At 38.1% G+C, this 15,909-nt stretch overlaps 1 protein-coding gene across 1 annotated transcript in view; it reads left to right on the top strand.

Annotated features, from left to right (window-relative positions):
* The window catches only part of ZYG11A (zyg-11 family member A, cell cycle regulator), a 55,392-nt gene extending 41,973 nt beyond the window's left edge, over positions 1-13,419 (top strand). Inside the window, 8 exon segments of the mRNA XM_010951784.3 lie at positions 136-235; positions 334-387; positions 3,903-4,064; positions 4,140-4,184; positions 7,856-8,050; positions 10,052-10,113; positions 10,518-10,615; positions 13,229-13,419. Coding sequence (XP_010950086.3) covers positions 136-235; positions 334-387; positions 3,903-4,064; positions 4,140-4,184; positions 7,856-8,050; positions 10,052-10,113; positions 10,518-10,615; positions 13,229-13,419 — 907 coding nt within the window.
* Positions 13,420-15,909: the final 2,490 nt, after the last annotated feature.

The following is a 15,909-nucleotide window of genomic DNA, read 5'->3' as shown; positions in this document are numbered from 1 at the left end:
GATTTTCATAGCTCAGGCTTTAGAAGTCCAAGACTATTTTTTGTTAAACAGGATTTATTGGGGAGGCTAAATGATTTCTTCACTTCGCACATACAGGGTCACAAGCTTTACTGTGAGAAAAATACTGTTTTTTAGGTTTGATGCTGCCAAGTTTGTTATGAGATGGCTCTGTAAGCATGAAAACCCCAAGATGCAAACAATGGCAGTAAGCATCACCTCAATTCTAGCCTTGCAGGTATGTGATTGCTCAAGGCAAAATTTCTTTATCCCTAGTCTTGTTGGAGCTTTGATGTAAGTCTAACATTTCACTTTTGACTTTCTGTTTACTTATAGCTCTCACCTGAGCAAACTGCACAACTTAAAGAAGAGCTCTTCATGGCAGTTAAGGTAGATTAATTGTCACTTTTATAACATCTTTTTTCCCAGTACAAGTAATTTATGAACATAGTTTAAAAAATTTAAATCATTCCGAAAGGCCTGTAAAATGAATTAAAACTATTTCTTCTGGTATTTCTAAATAAAATGCTTATAACTGAAGTTACATGATTTATCAGTTTTAGATGTGATGTAGTGATTCTGCTGCTATGGTAAATAAAAATTTAGCATTCTTACATATATCTCTACAAATCACTTCCTTTCCCAACCTCTAGTAAGTTTATATTACAGTTTTTAATAAGTCAGTATTTACATTATGATTATGCTAACACTGATCATGAAAAATGTACACCATTGTTTTATTTTGCACTTCTCTTATTCTGAGATGAGAGTTGAGCCTTTTTTTTTTTTTTTTTTTAAGAACCATTTATAATTCCTGAACTGTCCATTCATGGGCTTTAGTTTTTCTTTTGGGTTGCTGGCTTTTTTCTCAAAGGATTTCTTTATATGTATAAGATGCATATATTTTTCCCCAGTTGGCTATTTGTCTGTTTTTACTTATTTTATGGTATATTTTACTATGCTGTAATGTTTTACTTTTTATGTTGTCAAATTTATTCTTTTCATCTGTGACTGGGATTGATTGCACACTATCTATGAGTTATTTAGTTTTCCCTTATTCCACGGAGTATTTTTCAATCTATGGTTTATTTTTTCTTTCTTTTAACATGTAAATATTTTTTCTTCTCAGTGTCTGCCCAGTTGCCTCTCTAACCTTTATTGAATAATTCATCTTTTCTCCACTGTCACGCAGTGCCACCTTTATCATATATTAAATTCTCATGTATATTTGCATCTATTTCTGGACTTTATTCTGTTTGGTTAATTCATATATGTATTTATGTGCTGTTGTGCTGTTTATTTACTAGCATTATAAATCCTTTAAGAGTTAAGATCTTTCCATGTGTTTCTTTCAGTTATGCTTATCTTTTTTTCTATATGAACACCAGTATCCGCTTATCTATTTCCAAAAAGCCCTGTTTTCTTTGGGATTGTGTTTAAGTTTATAGATTGACTTTGAAGAATTGACATCTCTCTCATAATGATTCTTTCTGAGAATATGTATATTATTCCGTTTAGTCAGTCTTACATGTCCTCCAGAAGTGTGTGGATGTTTTCTTCATGTTGATACTGTGTATTTCTTACATTTATTCCTACAGCTTTCACCTGTTGCACTGCTGTTAAAAGTGGGATCTTTTGATATTTGGTAGCTAGCCGGTAGGTTTGGGGATAAAGCAAAACAAATAAGAAAACAAATAAGAAAACCAGTAGAGAGTGGAGTCTTAGAATCCAAGAAAAACACTTCAAGAAAAATTGAGCAATTATGTCAAGTGCTATTTAGTGATTGAGTGAGATGAGGACAGAGAGTTGACCATTGGATTTGGCAGGATGGAAACCATTAGTTATCTTGCTTACATCATTTTAGTCGGGTAGTGGGACAAAACCTGATTGGCAATATATAATGATGAGCAAATGGGAGGTGAGAAATGCAGACAACTTTTGGACATATTGTAATGAGAAAGCAGAGAAATAAAGATAGCTATATGGGGCTAGTAGTTTTTTCCCCTAAGATTAAGATGTATTTTATACCTATGAGAGTAAGTCTGAAAAGAGGAAAATTGATGACGTAGGCAAGACAAAGGGAAATGATTTTGATGCCAAATTTTTATGTGTGTGTAGGAATTGTATATAGAGCAGACGTAAACATACTGGCTTTAGATTGGAGCAGAAAGGAAGACAGAGTACAATGAGCACATTGATGCAACTGCAAGTAGTGTGGTAGATTTTGTTAGGAAGAATAGCAGTAGTTCTCAGTGAAAAATTCGATGAAGTAATCAAATGAGAGGAGTGAAAAAGATGGCAATTAAAGTTTGAGGAGTGTGAATTATGAAATAGTAGCCTTTGGAGCAAATTCATTGAGAAATATACTAGGATTGAATGCCATTTTGAAAATTTTTGACAGATATTCAAAGTGAAACTCAAGCACAATATTTTTCAGTATTCAGATATTTGGGAGTGGGGTATGACTGAAGTAGGGTTTAACTAAGGTAGGAGTTTTGACAAGATGATGTGATGGAAGAACACTAAAGTTATTGGGAATACTAACAATATAAATAGAGATAGAGAGATAGACATACTGATAGAGAGCAAGTACTTAAAGTAACACGGAGGGAAGGATAGTGCTCTAATTCTGGGAGAAACAGTTTTAGGTAGTGGTACCAAAAGTTCAGTCTTTAGATGAAAACAATCTAGGTTCAGCCAATAACTAGCCATAGACTTTAGATAATTTACTTATTTCCTCTCTGCCTCAGATTCTTCATCTGAAAATCTGGCATCTGACGTAAGAGGAATATTTTGCAGTTATTTTGAGTATCATTAAGATCAAATATGTAAAGTGTCTTCCCATGGGCCTGACCATAGCTGTCATTACTTTCAGGGCCAGCTTTACTTCCCCTGCTCCCTCCCTTGCCTTGCTTCCACTCACTCTGTTGGCTGTGTAGGTGATTGTTACGGTGTTGTGTGCACTCTCATATTCTTCTTTTGGCTCTCACAGCTTTATTTTTGTGAATTCTCTTGACATATTCTCTCCTGGTTGGGTAAAATATTTGAGGTGGTCTCATTCCTTCTGAAAACAGACATAGTCTGATTTGCTTAGTGTTGTTATATTTTATGTATCTTTTTGTTAGCTAGTTAAGTGGAAATGGCTATCTTTTTCCTTTCATGTGGCCGTCTAATATGCTTGAAAGAAAGCATGAATACTAGCTTAACTTGTGTCTGGAAATATTCTGATCTGAAATGGTATGTTGGAATCTGTGTTAAAGTAAGTCAGTTGTTTCCTCAAGCTATAGTGCTAGTGTTGTCCTCTCATCATACTGACCTGTTCAGTGGCGTAGAACATCAGACTTTTTGGGTTTTTTTTTGCCTAGAATATCCTCCCCCTTTTCATTCCCCGTATCCCCACTCCTTGCTTAGCTGGCTTATCTTCTTTTTCTTCTGATCTCAGTTTACATATTGCCTTTGTATGGAGGCTTCTGTCGCCCACCTTTTCTAAAGAAAATTCTTAGATTTTTATGTATTTCCTTCAGAGCATTTACCAAAACTTAAAATTCTTTTATTTAGCTGAGAAAAATCCACTATCTTTTTTTTTTTAATCCATCTCTGTTACCTGAATAAGTGCCTGACTCCAGAAAGTGTTGACTAAACATTCTCAATAAATGAATGGAGTAGGTAATATGTATGAGCTTCTGTGCTTATTAAACTTTAATTTTTTCCTTTTGATTCTCATAAAAAACCCTAGAAAATAGGAGTAACTCATAGAGAGAAAGTGGGTCACAAAGCTATTACATGTTAGCACTTGGGTGTAGAACCTAGGTTTGGTTCTAAAGCTTTCCTTAACTATTGCTTTCCTTTTACTGGAATTGAGTCAGTCATTAGGGCATCTAACTCCCTGTCTCTTTGGTTTTTAGGAACTTCTAGCAATAGTAAAACAAAAGACTACTGAGCATTTAGATGATGTCACCTTCTTGTTTACTTTGAAAGCACTTTGGAATCTTACAGATGAGTCTCCAGCTGCCTGCAAGCACTTTATTGAAAATCAAGGATTGACAATCTTCATCCAAGTCTTGGAGGTGGGAAGACAGGATTGAATTTATGTGTAAAGTTCTTTTCTTCATGATAAAGTAACCTGTATATTCTTTCCACAGACGTTTTCAGAGTCAACAATACAAAGCAAAGTACTTGGTCTTTTGGTAAGGTGAATTGTTTTGAGTTAATACTAATTATTTACAAAAATAAGAGAACTAACACTTGTGTAGTACCTACTATATGCTAGGCACTTTTATAAGCAGTTTATATGCATTAACTTGTTTAATCTTCACACTAGCCTTATAAAATAAATACCATTATATGTGAGTCATCTATTGTAAACAAACTACAGCTTAAAACAACAGCCATTTTATTTGTTTATAAATCTGTGGGTCAACAGTTTGAACTCAGCTCATCTGAACAGTTCTGCTGTTCTCATGTGGAATTACTCATATAGCTGCTGTCATCTGGTGGCTCAGCTAGGGCTAGATGCTCTAGGATGGCCTGACTCTTCTCTGACCATTGGTGCAGATTGTTAGCTGGGCCTCGTGTCTCCATGGGCTTCTTCACTTAGCAGTTTCAGGGCAGCGATAGAAGACAAGTCTCACTGTACAAGTCCTTCTTAAATGTCTGCTTATGTCACATTTTCTAATGTCTCATTGGTCAAAGCAGATTACATGTTCTGGGGTGTTTCCAACAACCACTTCTCAAACTCTGACACCAACTGGGTATCCTGCAGTTCAATTCAGTTCAGTTCTGCCACTGGCTAAACAGAGTTAGCATCAGATCCCACAAGTTAAAAGGCTCAGTCCCACAAGTCTCCCTCCACTTTGGCTGCCAACCATTAACAGGGTGAACCCTACTGCTGACTGACTGACTATAAATTGGGGTTTTCCACGACCGCCTTCTCAGGTTGGTAATTTGCTAGAATGAATGCTCACAGAAATTGGGAAGGCACTTTCCCTGCTAATAACAATTTATTGTAAGATACAACTCAGAAACAGTCAGATGGAAGAGATATGAAGGGCAAGGAAGGAAGGATGTGTGCAGAGCTTCCATGCCCTCTCTGGGTACACCACCCTCCCAGCACCTCAGTGTGTTCACCAACCCAGAAGTTCTTCAAACCCCATTGTTTAGGGGTTTTTATGAGGGCCTCATCACATAGGCATGCTTGATTATTAATTTAGTCTTCAACCTCTCTCCTCTCCCCCTGAGGTTGTGGGGTAGGGCTGAAAGTTCCAGGCTTCTAATCAAGGTTTGGTCTTTCTGGCATCCAGCCCCCATTTGGAAGCTATCTGGTTGCCTGCTCAGAGTTACCTCATTAGAACAAAGATGCTCCTATCACTCCAGAAATTCCAAGGAATTTTAAGAGCTCTGTGTCAGGAACTAGGGACAAAAACCAAGTATGTATTTCTTATGCCTATGGATAGGCCCAGATTAAAGGAGAAGGCTGCCCCTTGATGGGAGGGGGAGCAAAATCACATTGCTAAAGGGCATATATACAGGGATAGGAAGAGCTGCATTATGTTCTGTATTCACCCATACATCATAACATTTTATAGATACTTAAGGCAGAGAGTGGCCCTTACCCTATGTTACATAGGTAGTAAGAGACAGTCAGAACTCAAATTCAGGCAGTCTGGCTCCAGACCCTCTAATATTAGCCACTTTACTATACTTCTTTAAGAAGGCAGTTGATTTTTTTAGAAATACTTTTGTTTATACTTTTATATTTCCTCTCTATTAAAATATCTTTTATTGAGAAATTTCTTTGTTTCCTAAAGATAAAGGTGAAGATTTACAGAAAGTAATGAAGACATACTGTAAGCCCCTGCAGTTTGCTAGGCTGGTGTTGTGGATGACACAGATAAGTGAAATATATCAAGCTGGTGGTACTTCTAATGTTGGGGAGGTGGTGTTAGACTCTTATACAGATAGCTGTCTAATTTACAACCGACTACAGTAAGTGCTAGAAAGGAGGCACCAAGTCTCATGAGAGCGTTTGATTCTAGATCATGAACTCCTTGAAAGCAGGGACTGTGTTTTTCCCTTTGTATCCCTAGCACATACAGGACTAGGAACAGAGTAGATGTGGAAGACTTCACAGAGAGGAATACACAGTTAACACTGGAAATCTGAAAGGTACAGAAGAGTAGAAGGAAGGGACAAAGGTCATTTTTGGCTAGGGAGGAATGAGAAGATGTAATCTTTTGGTGGACACTGTAATGCAGAATATCTGGGATTTGGGGAGAAGGTGGGAAGAAGAAAAGCAATGGGAAATCAGGCCAGAAAGGTGGATTAAAGCATCATATATCCTATACAATGCTAGGTATCCTACTAGTAGCTGACCTGAGAGTGCTTTTTTACTTTTTGTCTTTTTGAGAGCCTCTCAGAATGCAGAGGGTTAGTGAGGTTGTCCATTTTCCTTCCTTTTTCTGAATGAAGACCCACATTCTGCTGTAGCTCCCATCTTCTCAACAGTTATGCTAAGGATGCTATCAAGCATCTCATTTCTTCTTGTTTGGGGCTACCATCTGATAGACTTAATGCTGAAGTCATGCTGTTGACAGAGTATATAGCTGGCCTCGGGAAGAAGGGCAGGGGATCTAAAAACATTGCAGTTTCTGTTGAAATCATTCTATTGACAGGAAGAATATAGCTGGTCTTGGGGAAAACAAGGGGAAGATACCATCCAGAACAGGACAGTTTTCAGCATAGGGCCATGTGCCCTTTTCAACAGACTAGTCTGTTGGTTATACTTTTCTGAAAGCAGTTTCAGAAGAAGCAGTAAAACTGCTGTGTCCACTTTGACTGCGTTTCCCCTCTAAACCTTTTTTTTCTCCTCTGTGTAGTGGACAGACCCTAAGGCGACCCCCAGTGATTGCAATTTCTTGGTGTTCATGTCTTTCTGTAACCCCTTGCCTCGAATGTGGGCAGGACCTGTGACTTGCTTTTAATTAATAGAATATAGCAAAGATATCATTCCTGTGATTATGTTACAATATATAGAAAATCCACCTTGCTAGCAGACACTCTAGAGAAGTAAGTGATCAGAGAAGGGACCACATGGCAGGAAATTATGGGCAGCTTTTAGGAGCTGAGGGTGGCCTCCAGCAAGAACTTGAAACTATTCCTGTAGTCACAGGAAATGAATTCTGCTAACAGTCTGAGTGAGTTCGGAGGTAGTCCCCCGACTCCACCAGTGGAGCCTCCAGATGAGAATGCAGCCCAGCCAGCACTTTGATTGAAGGCTTATGAGACCCAGGTTAATAGGGCCTGGACTCCTGACCCACGGAAACTGTGAGATGAAAAATGTGTGTTGTTTCAAGCTACCGAGTTTGTGATAATTTGTTACACAGCATAGAAAACTAATACAATATATAAAATAAAGTACTATCTGCCTTTCATTGTTACTATTAAACTTAACACTAATGTGGCATATAGTTGGCCCCAGGAGCAATAAGTTTTTGAGTCAGACCTGGATTTGTATTCCAGTTCAACCAGTTACTAGCCGTGTGAACCTGACAAGTTAGTCTTGCTGAGAGTCAAATTTCTTTGTAGAACTATTTTAAAGGTTAAATGACATAAGGCAGATAATAAGACATTTTGGTCTGTCTAGTGCAGTGCCTGGCACTTAGTAAGTGCTTAGCGATTGTTATTACTGATTGTCCTCATCATCAGGGGGGTGGGATTGTAGATGTTAGGCTAAACTGTGAGGGAGGAGAATGGGACTGTTTTTTGTATGTATCTGAGCAGTAGGAGAGGAGGGGGAACCAATTCCTGATTCTCCCTTCCTCTCTTGTCCTTGGTACTCTCTGCCCCATCTCGCCTGTAGAACAACATAGCTGAAGTCAGAGAACTCTCTTCCAAGTTGATGACTGAAGATGTGGTGAAGCATATCAGCAGCTTGCTCCATAGCAAGGAATTAGAAGTCAGCTATTTTGCTGCAGGCATCATAGCTCACCTGACATCTGACAAACAGCCCTGGATATCCCATGACCTTCAGAGGAGTGCTCTTCTCCAGGATCTGGTATAAGAACCATTCCTTTTTACAAAATCCAAAGTCATCTCTTCTTGCAGAGAACTTATTCTGGATCATAAGAGTTTTTGAAATATGTGTTCATTGTAGAAAACAGGAAAGATTAGAAAAGTATTAAGAAGACATTATAAATCACCCACACCCTACCACCCGAAGCTAATCTCTATTAACACTTTGTTGCATTCCTTCTGATATTTTTTCTTTTATAAAAGTTATACATGCAAACAATTGTATATGGCTTATTAAAGCTCTCTTTCCTACTTTGTTCTTTTTTAAGTGATTTCTTCTAGTATTTACTTCCATATCTCTACTTTTTGACTTTGCAATTTTAGGCAGTATCTCTCAACTTGTTTTCCCCCTTTCTCCCTGTCCCTGTGCACACTCTTTCCTGTATTCCAAGTATACATCTCCTTTCAGTACATTCAAACACATTCTGTCCGCTTTAGCTTCTCAGAGATGTCTTTCCAAAGCCTTCTGTCTTTCTGCCATCTGATCAATGTTTTTGTGTATCTGCTAGACCGCTATCATCCCAGATATTCCTTTCTGTCATCCTGGAGATTCTCTTTGCTCTCTTGTGCTGAATTCCCCATTTCTTGGATTGCATACCTTCCTGTTTTTTTTTTGTTTGTTTGTTTGTTTGTTTTTTTGGTGTACTCCCTCATTCTGTTGGATCACATTCTCCAGTAGCTTCCTAAGAGATATATAAAAGAGAAAATTTGAAACCTTTTATGTTTGAAAAGGCCTTGTTTTACTTTCACATTTAGTTGATGAATGGCTGGGTGTAGAATTTTAGTTCTGAAATAATTTCCGTTCACAACTTTTAAGGCATTGCTCCACTGTTGAGAAGTCCTCTGCCATTTTTCTTTGGAAGCCTTAAGATCTTTTTCTTCAGTGTTTGGAAATCACAGTGATGTGCTCTGATATGGGTTTATTTTCATCTTTTACATTGGCCTTACTGCTCGGGAAGGTCATTTCCTTCAGTTCTGGGAAATTCCTTTCCCTCTCTCATCTCCATCCCTCTATCTTCCTCATCTCTTTCCTCTTTTCGTTCCTCTTTCCCTGCTTTCCTCCCTTCCTTAATTCCATCATCCTTTCCTTCTCCTCTCACTTCTCTTCCTCCCCTCTTTTAACTATATGGTGATCCTCAGTTGTCCATTCCTATCTAATAGTGGGGCTCTTTGGAAGGTGTGTACAGGTGGATGGAACTTGTCAACTGTGGGCTTCACTATAGAATGATCTGAATTAGTTGTGTATCAATGTCAGTGTCATTAGATATTTTGTCCTGAACTGGTTGGAATTTACCTGAAGAAGAATCTTCTATTCTCCTGATTGAAAATTATAAGCTTGGCTGCCAGCAATCTGAACACCCACTAGAGGAAGAGAGTTGGGGACAGGGGATCCTTAGCATTTATGTTTGGATTTTACTTTAGCCCCCTGTTCTTGTCATTTGCTTATGGGGTTGCCCAGTCCAGAAATTTTTGTTAGGGGTTGTAGAGGAGATCTGGGAGTCTCAGTCCTTTGGTGCTTCAACCAGTCCTCCTATTTTCAATCCCACGTCTTATCTCACTTCCTAAAGCAACTGGTGTGCCAAATTTTTAACTCTCTTGAGGGTTCTGTTCAGAATGGTTTATTTTTAACCTTCCCCATACTAGATCTATTAATTCAGTTACCATTTTCCTTCTGCTTTGTTCTGTGTGTGTTTGCTTTCTTTTATTTTAAACAATTTGTACTATTCTCTTCATAGGATTTAGGGAAGGAATGGATGCATTCGCAGTCTTCTATCTTAAAACAAGCCCCCTTTTATTGCATTGTTTTCCACATGACTTTGTTCATATTCTACGTATAAAATGGTTAATCTCATTGATATTTTGTCAGGTTAGGTATACCTAAATTTGAGTAATCAATCCTGTGTTTTGACATGTAACAGCCTATTATGACCCTTTAGAAATGATGGAATACAATACTAGAATCCTGGTTTCTCTTTTTGTATAGTATGCAACCATCCAGAATTGGCCAAGTTCAAGTTGTAAGATGACAGCATTGGTGACCTACAGGTAATTTAATGATGATGCAGTGCTTTTCTTAAATCTTGTCCTCAGTCTACTCACTGTGTAGAGGCCATGGTACAGCGATAAAGTGTTAGAATCAAATAGCCTTGTGTTCAAATATTACTTCTTTGTGATATTGGGAAAATCACTTCTAGGAAGTCTCTGAGACTTAGTTTTCTTCTTCTATAAAATGAGGCCGGCAGTATGCAAGATTGAGGGTGGAATCAGATATTGAATGTGTGATGTCTAACACAGAATGGCATTTCTTAAATGCTAGCTCCAGTTATGTGCTCAGCAATACATCTGTCTCATTGAGGAATTGACCTTGGTAGGGGAAATGTTGAAAATTATTATTATATCCCTCATATTAGCCTGCATTCTGAGTCAGCATCTTCTTTGTACTTTTTTAGATCCTTTAAGGCATTTTTCCCACTCCTTGGCAACTTCTCTCAACCAGAGGTCCAACTCTGGGCACTATGGGCCATGTATCATGTCTGCAGTAAAAACCGTATGTATTCAAAACATAATAGTTCCCAACTATTTTTCTGTATAAGGATTAAGTTCAAGGTGGAATTTCGAAAAAATTGTTCTTCGGTGTCCTAATTTTAATTCTTTCAAAAGAAACTGAAAAACATTTGTATTAGTTTCAAAAATGCTCCTTTTGGGGGTGGATGTCAAGCAATACAGAAAGTGAAACTTTGCACTCACTCCTATTCCTCACAGGCAAGTATTGTTATTAATTAGATAAGTATAACTATTCTTCCAGATAACTTCCTATATATGTACTGTATATGAATATGATAATGTTTTTAAACAAAATGGGCTCTTTCGGTACATGCTGTCCTATAGCTTACTCTTTTTCACTCAATAGTTTATCATGAATACTCCTCCTATAGCAATACATAGATTTGCGGCCTTATAATGGTTTGTGGGAGGCTGGGGGACCAGGAGTCAGGAGTTGTTTCCCAGGCAGATTAAATGTTTTTCCATGTTTTCCTGTTTTAAATTCCCCTTGGAAATTTTTGGCTTATATTCTTTGCTAAGAATTATTATTAAAATTTTTGCTTTTATTATAAAAGAAATATAGGCTATAATTTTATACTAAAAACCCTAAGGTATAATGTTTAGAATTAAAGGTTTAACTCTCAAAAGCCTAAAATATCTAAAAATAGCTTTAACAAGTAATGAGACCTCTATGCAGAAAACTAAGAAATAATTTAAAAGCCTGTAGTGATTATGAGACCTATTCCTCAGTTCTTTTCAATTTATGAATATAATGCAATTCAAGTGAATGAGTAAGAGATGAGGGATCTGAAAATTATTCTAAAATTAATGTGGCAGGAAAGAACTGACCAAGAAAAATGTTTTTAGGAGCTTGCCCTAGCACTTCTCTTTAAATGGTGCTGGCATGTGAATAGATACAGGCAGATCAGTCAGTCAGAATGGCTCGGAAACAAACTCCAGTATACTGAGTTACAACAGTACTAACTATATTTACAACTAGACCTTTGAGTATTTATTATTTGCCAGGCTGTGTGTGTTGTAAGCTCTTATGAGTGACTCGTTTAATCTTCACAACAGGTAGAAGGAAGGGGTAGCATTATTGTTATCTATATGCTATAGATGAGAGAAAGAGGTGTAGAGAGGGTAAGTAGGTTGCTCAAAGTTAAAACAGCTCGTGCTGGCAGAGCTGGGTTCTCACCTAGTGCTCTGATTCTAGGTCACCACTATTAACTCTTTTTCCTTGAATTGCCTGTTGATATCCTTTGTTCAGTTTTTGCCTACTGTTTGTTGGTCTTTTTCTTTTTAATTTGAAGGAGCTTTTACAAATATTTTTTCCATTTTATTGTTTTGATTTTATTCATTGTTTCCACAAGTCAGTATTTTGTTATATGGCCTCTAGATTTCAGGTCATGGTTATACTTTACAAAATTGATGAAAATTTCCAGCCATTTTCTTATTTTCTTTTAAAATATTACCTTCCACCTATTTCTTTGTTCTTTTCTTATAACACAGATCAGAATTATCTTGTACCTTCTCTCAACCTGTCCTGCACATTTTGTAACCTTTAAAAAAAAGTTTCTGTCTCTGTTTCTTTGTGCTGCATTCTTGGTAATAGCCTTAGAAGTGTGTTTTGGGGTCATTATTTCTTTGTTTCTAATTGGCTCTTGGACTGATAAAGAGAATCCTTTTCAGACTGAGTTGTGGACATGTCCTTTCAGTACAGCTTTGTATTTGCTTCTGTCAAGTGTTCCAGAGGCTTCCCTGAGATTAGACTAATTCTTATATTAATTTCTCAGCTCAAAGTTTCCCAGAACATTTAGGATAGTATAAATTCAAACCTTCTACCAACTTGGGACTGTGGTTATAAATTCTCAGGAAGGACTTCTCCCCAGGAGCCCAGGCCAAGATAAAGATGTTTCATTGTTTTGTCTAGTCCACTGTGGGATGATCTTTATGTACTGATTTTGCTTCTAACTTCTTCTTTTCTTTTAAATTTGATTGATTGACTGATTAAATGGAGGTACTGGGGACTGAAACCAGGACCTTGCACACACCAAGCACATGCTCTACCACTGAGCTATACCCTCTCCTCTGCTTCTAACTTCTTAAGTTAAAATCTAAATTCCTAGGTTAGCAAAAGTACCCTAGGATAGTTGCAGGTTAGGTTGGTTACATGAACTTTTGGTCCTTTCTGCTCTTGTGTCTGACTCCTGGACACAAATTCCTTTACTTTGTAGACTCAACTGTGCGTTTAAATTTTTTTCAATTATTTTTTACCCAGCACCTGGTGTTTTCAGGTTATCTGGCTCCACATATTGCCTGAAACTGAAATTTATATTATTTTTATATTAAAAGAAGTTCTTATCCTTTTAGTGAGGATTAGAAACATTTGAAGCATAAAGTTGTCTGGAAGTAAACAAAATATCATCTATTATATTATTACACAGGTCAAGCATTGTTGGTGTATTTCTTCTGAATTGACTCATTTTATCTGTTAATTCCTGTGTCAAAGGGCTCAAATCTTTGTATTCTTTCTTCAAAAAGGCAAATGTGGTAACTTCAGAATATTTAAAATGCCAGCTTGCCCATCAAGTTTCTTTGCTTGATTTTCTTTCAGCCAGCAAATACTGCAAAATGTTAGTCGAAGAGGAAGGATTGCAGCTTTTGTGTGACATCCAGGAGCACAGTGAGGCAGACCCCCAAGCACAGCAAATTGCGACCTCCATTCTAGATGACTTCAGAATGCATTTGATGAATTATCAGAGACCTCCTCTGTGTTGAATGCCCTTCCTAACCCAAGAGGCGTAAGAGGTGCTCTGTTCCTCAATGTCAGGTCTTCCTCCCTGTCAGAAATTGAATGTTGAGTTGAATTGAAACAGGTCATTGGAGTTTGTGAGTTGGTCGCCTCATAGGTTTGTTTTTTTTTTCCCCTCGATTTTCTGTAAGTTATGAAAAGACTGAGTGTGTATGGTAGCCATAATCCCAAATCAAGTTGGAATCATTCTGGGAATACCCTTTCAGCAGTTTTGTAAAATCAAGCCCTGGACTCTGTGGGAAGACCTGTGAGCTTGTGTTGGAACAGCTATGACAATTACTTTTCTCTACCCCTGGCCAATTTCGTAACTCTGTCAGAGGAAGGGAAAAAGACCTGCAGGGAGACCTTGATATTTATGTTAAATTTCATGTTTGAAGGAATATCTTGAATTGTTATTCCTGGTTATATGAAGCCATTGGAAAAGAAGTACTTGAAGAAAGTTGTAGGAAACATATGCTTATAACTGTGTTGTTAAGAAGGCAGAACCTCTGTTGGAGGGGAGTGGAACTTTTTTTAAAATAGGTACCAGAGTACCTTCTGCTGACTGGGTGGAGGGAAGAGAAATATATTTTTACGATTTTGGACATTCTACCCTTGACCTTCTTTCCTTCAGCTTTACACATTAGACTGAGCAGAGCACTGTGTATAACTGGGTGTGCTAGTGGGGCATGGTAAAAATTAGGAATGAGCATAAAGTATTTAGATGAAAGATTATATGGGGATTGTAAATCTCAATCCGTCAATTTTTTGAGTAGGACTGTGACCAAAACTGAGAGAAAGAGGAAGGACTTTGCCAAAGATTTCAAGAAGTGCTCTTACCTAACACGGAGATGAGAAAAATACGGGGTTTTCTGAGGACTAGCCTCAACCAGAATATAAACTATAAGAAGCTTTTCTGTCCTCTGCAAACCTGCTCTATGGAAAAGAGTATGAAATCCTTCTTTGCCTTATTATTGATAACTAACAAAACATGTTTTGCTATTCATTTGTTTAAATTTAAATTTTTCAAAGAAATAAATTCCTTTTTGAATTAGTCACATATTTTAGGACTAGGTTTTTGTGCTGTTAGCCGGCCAAACTCTTAACTGGAATGCTGTATACCGTCTTTTGGAATCAAATGAGGCTTATTCTTATTCTAAACCATATGCCAAACTGCTGCACTGGATAACAGGAATTGGTAACCTGCTTCCTTCTGTAGTCCTGAAACCGCACTGTATTTTCTCTTTCATTCTTCTGCATGACTCCTCTGAAGGCTGTCTTAGTTTCCTGACCTGGGTTCTGTACTTTGGGACATGCTGTTACCAGATACTAGCTTAGGCTAATGTGAGGAGGGCGGGTGGGAACTAGTGCCTGTTGAGGTCCAGCTCTCCACTAGGCACCCCTCTGAGTATCTGTCTCATTCACAGCAGTCCTCTGGGAGAGGTAGGTTTTATTCTCCCCATTTAACAGCTGAGAAAAAGGAAGTTCAGTAAGGTGGTTTACTTTCCTGAGTAGATACTACTCATGTGGTTGGTGCTGATTCTAAGATCTGGGCTCTTCTGTGTTACTCTCCCTTCTAGGAAATGAGCACAACTTTGGGGCACATTTGTATTTAGCAGCAAATCAACAATGTTATTGGTGTATGTCCGTGCTCATAGCCTAGTGACTCCTGGGCTTGGCCAGGCATAATCTCAGGAAGCTCAGGCAGAGCTCAAATCAATTAAAGAATGACTGTAAGACTGCCCCTTCCCCTGCCTTGATCAGGAGGAGGGCTGCTGAGGTGTGCATATGTGAATATCAGCCCCCCTTTGTTTTTCTAAGAGTTCATATTACTTACCTTTGCTCATGCTATTCCCATCAGCCTTCCTCTTTGCCTCAAATGCCTATAATCCTTCAGCCTTCAACCCAGTGTTATCTGCCCATTTCCTGACTCTCCATTCTCTCCATCAGAGTTAACTGTTCTCTTCTCAGTGCTCCTGAAAGCTATTTAATGCACCCATCAAAGATTTGCCTGCCACCCTATAGCTTTCATCCGGTTTTCATAGCAGTGCTTTCATCTAGTTCTTATCACTGTACATAAACAATAACTCACATTTATTGAACTTGAGATGTTTTATTATTTTTTTAAATCCTCACAACAGTTTGATCATAGATGCACAAGCTGAGGCACATAGTGAGTAACTGGCAGAGAGCTGGGATCTGCAGTCTGATTCCTGATGCCTGTTCAACCACTACCAGGGTTTCCTTATTATCTCTGTTGTACAGAGGAAGAAACGAGGGTTTCTTACAACCTCTTGCCATCTCTGGTGAGCACCTAATGACTGAGATGCAGAGGTCAGGCTTGAGTGCCAGCAATACAAAGGCCCGGAGGATTTTTTTTACCCTTAGTTTATCATTCTAGTAGGGAGAGAAAGGTATTCTCCTAAGCAAACCCGATCCCAGTGATTATGTAGCCTGGGTGAAGAATAATGAAGGTAGTAGTAGGTGGCATGGTCAGCACTTTA

The sequence above is a fragment of the Camelus bactrianus genome, chromosome 13 (assembly GCF_048773025.1).
Source record: "Camelus bactrianus isolate YW-2024 breed Bactrian camel chromosome 13, ASM4877302v1, whole genome shotgun sequence".
Lineage (NCBI taxonomy): Eukaryota > Metazoa > Chordata > Mammalia > Artiodactyla > Camelidae > Camelus > Camelus bactrianus.
This window is presented reverse-complemented; position numbering and strand designations above follow the sequence as displayed.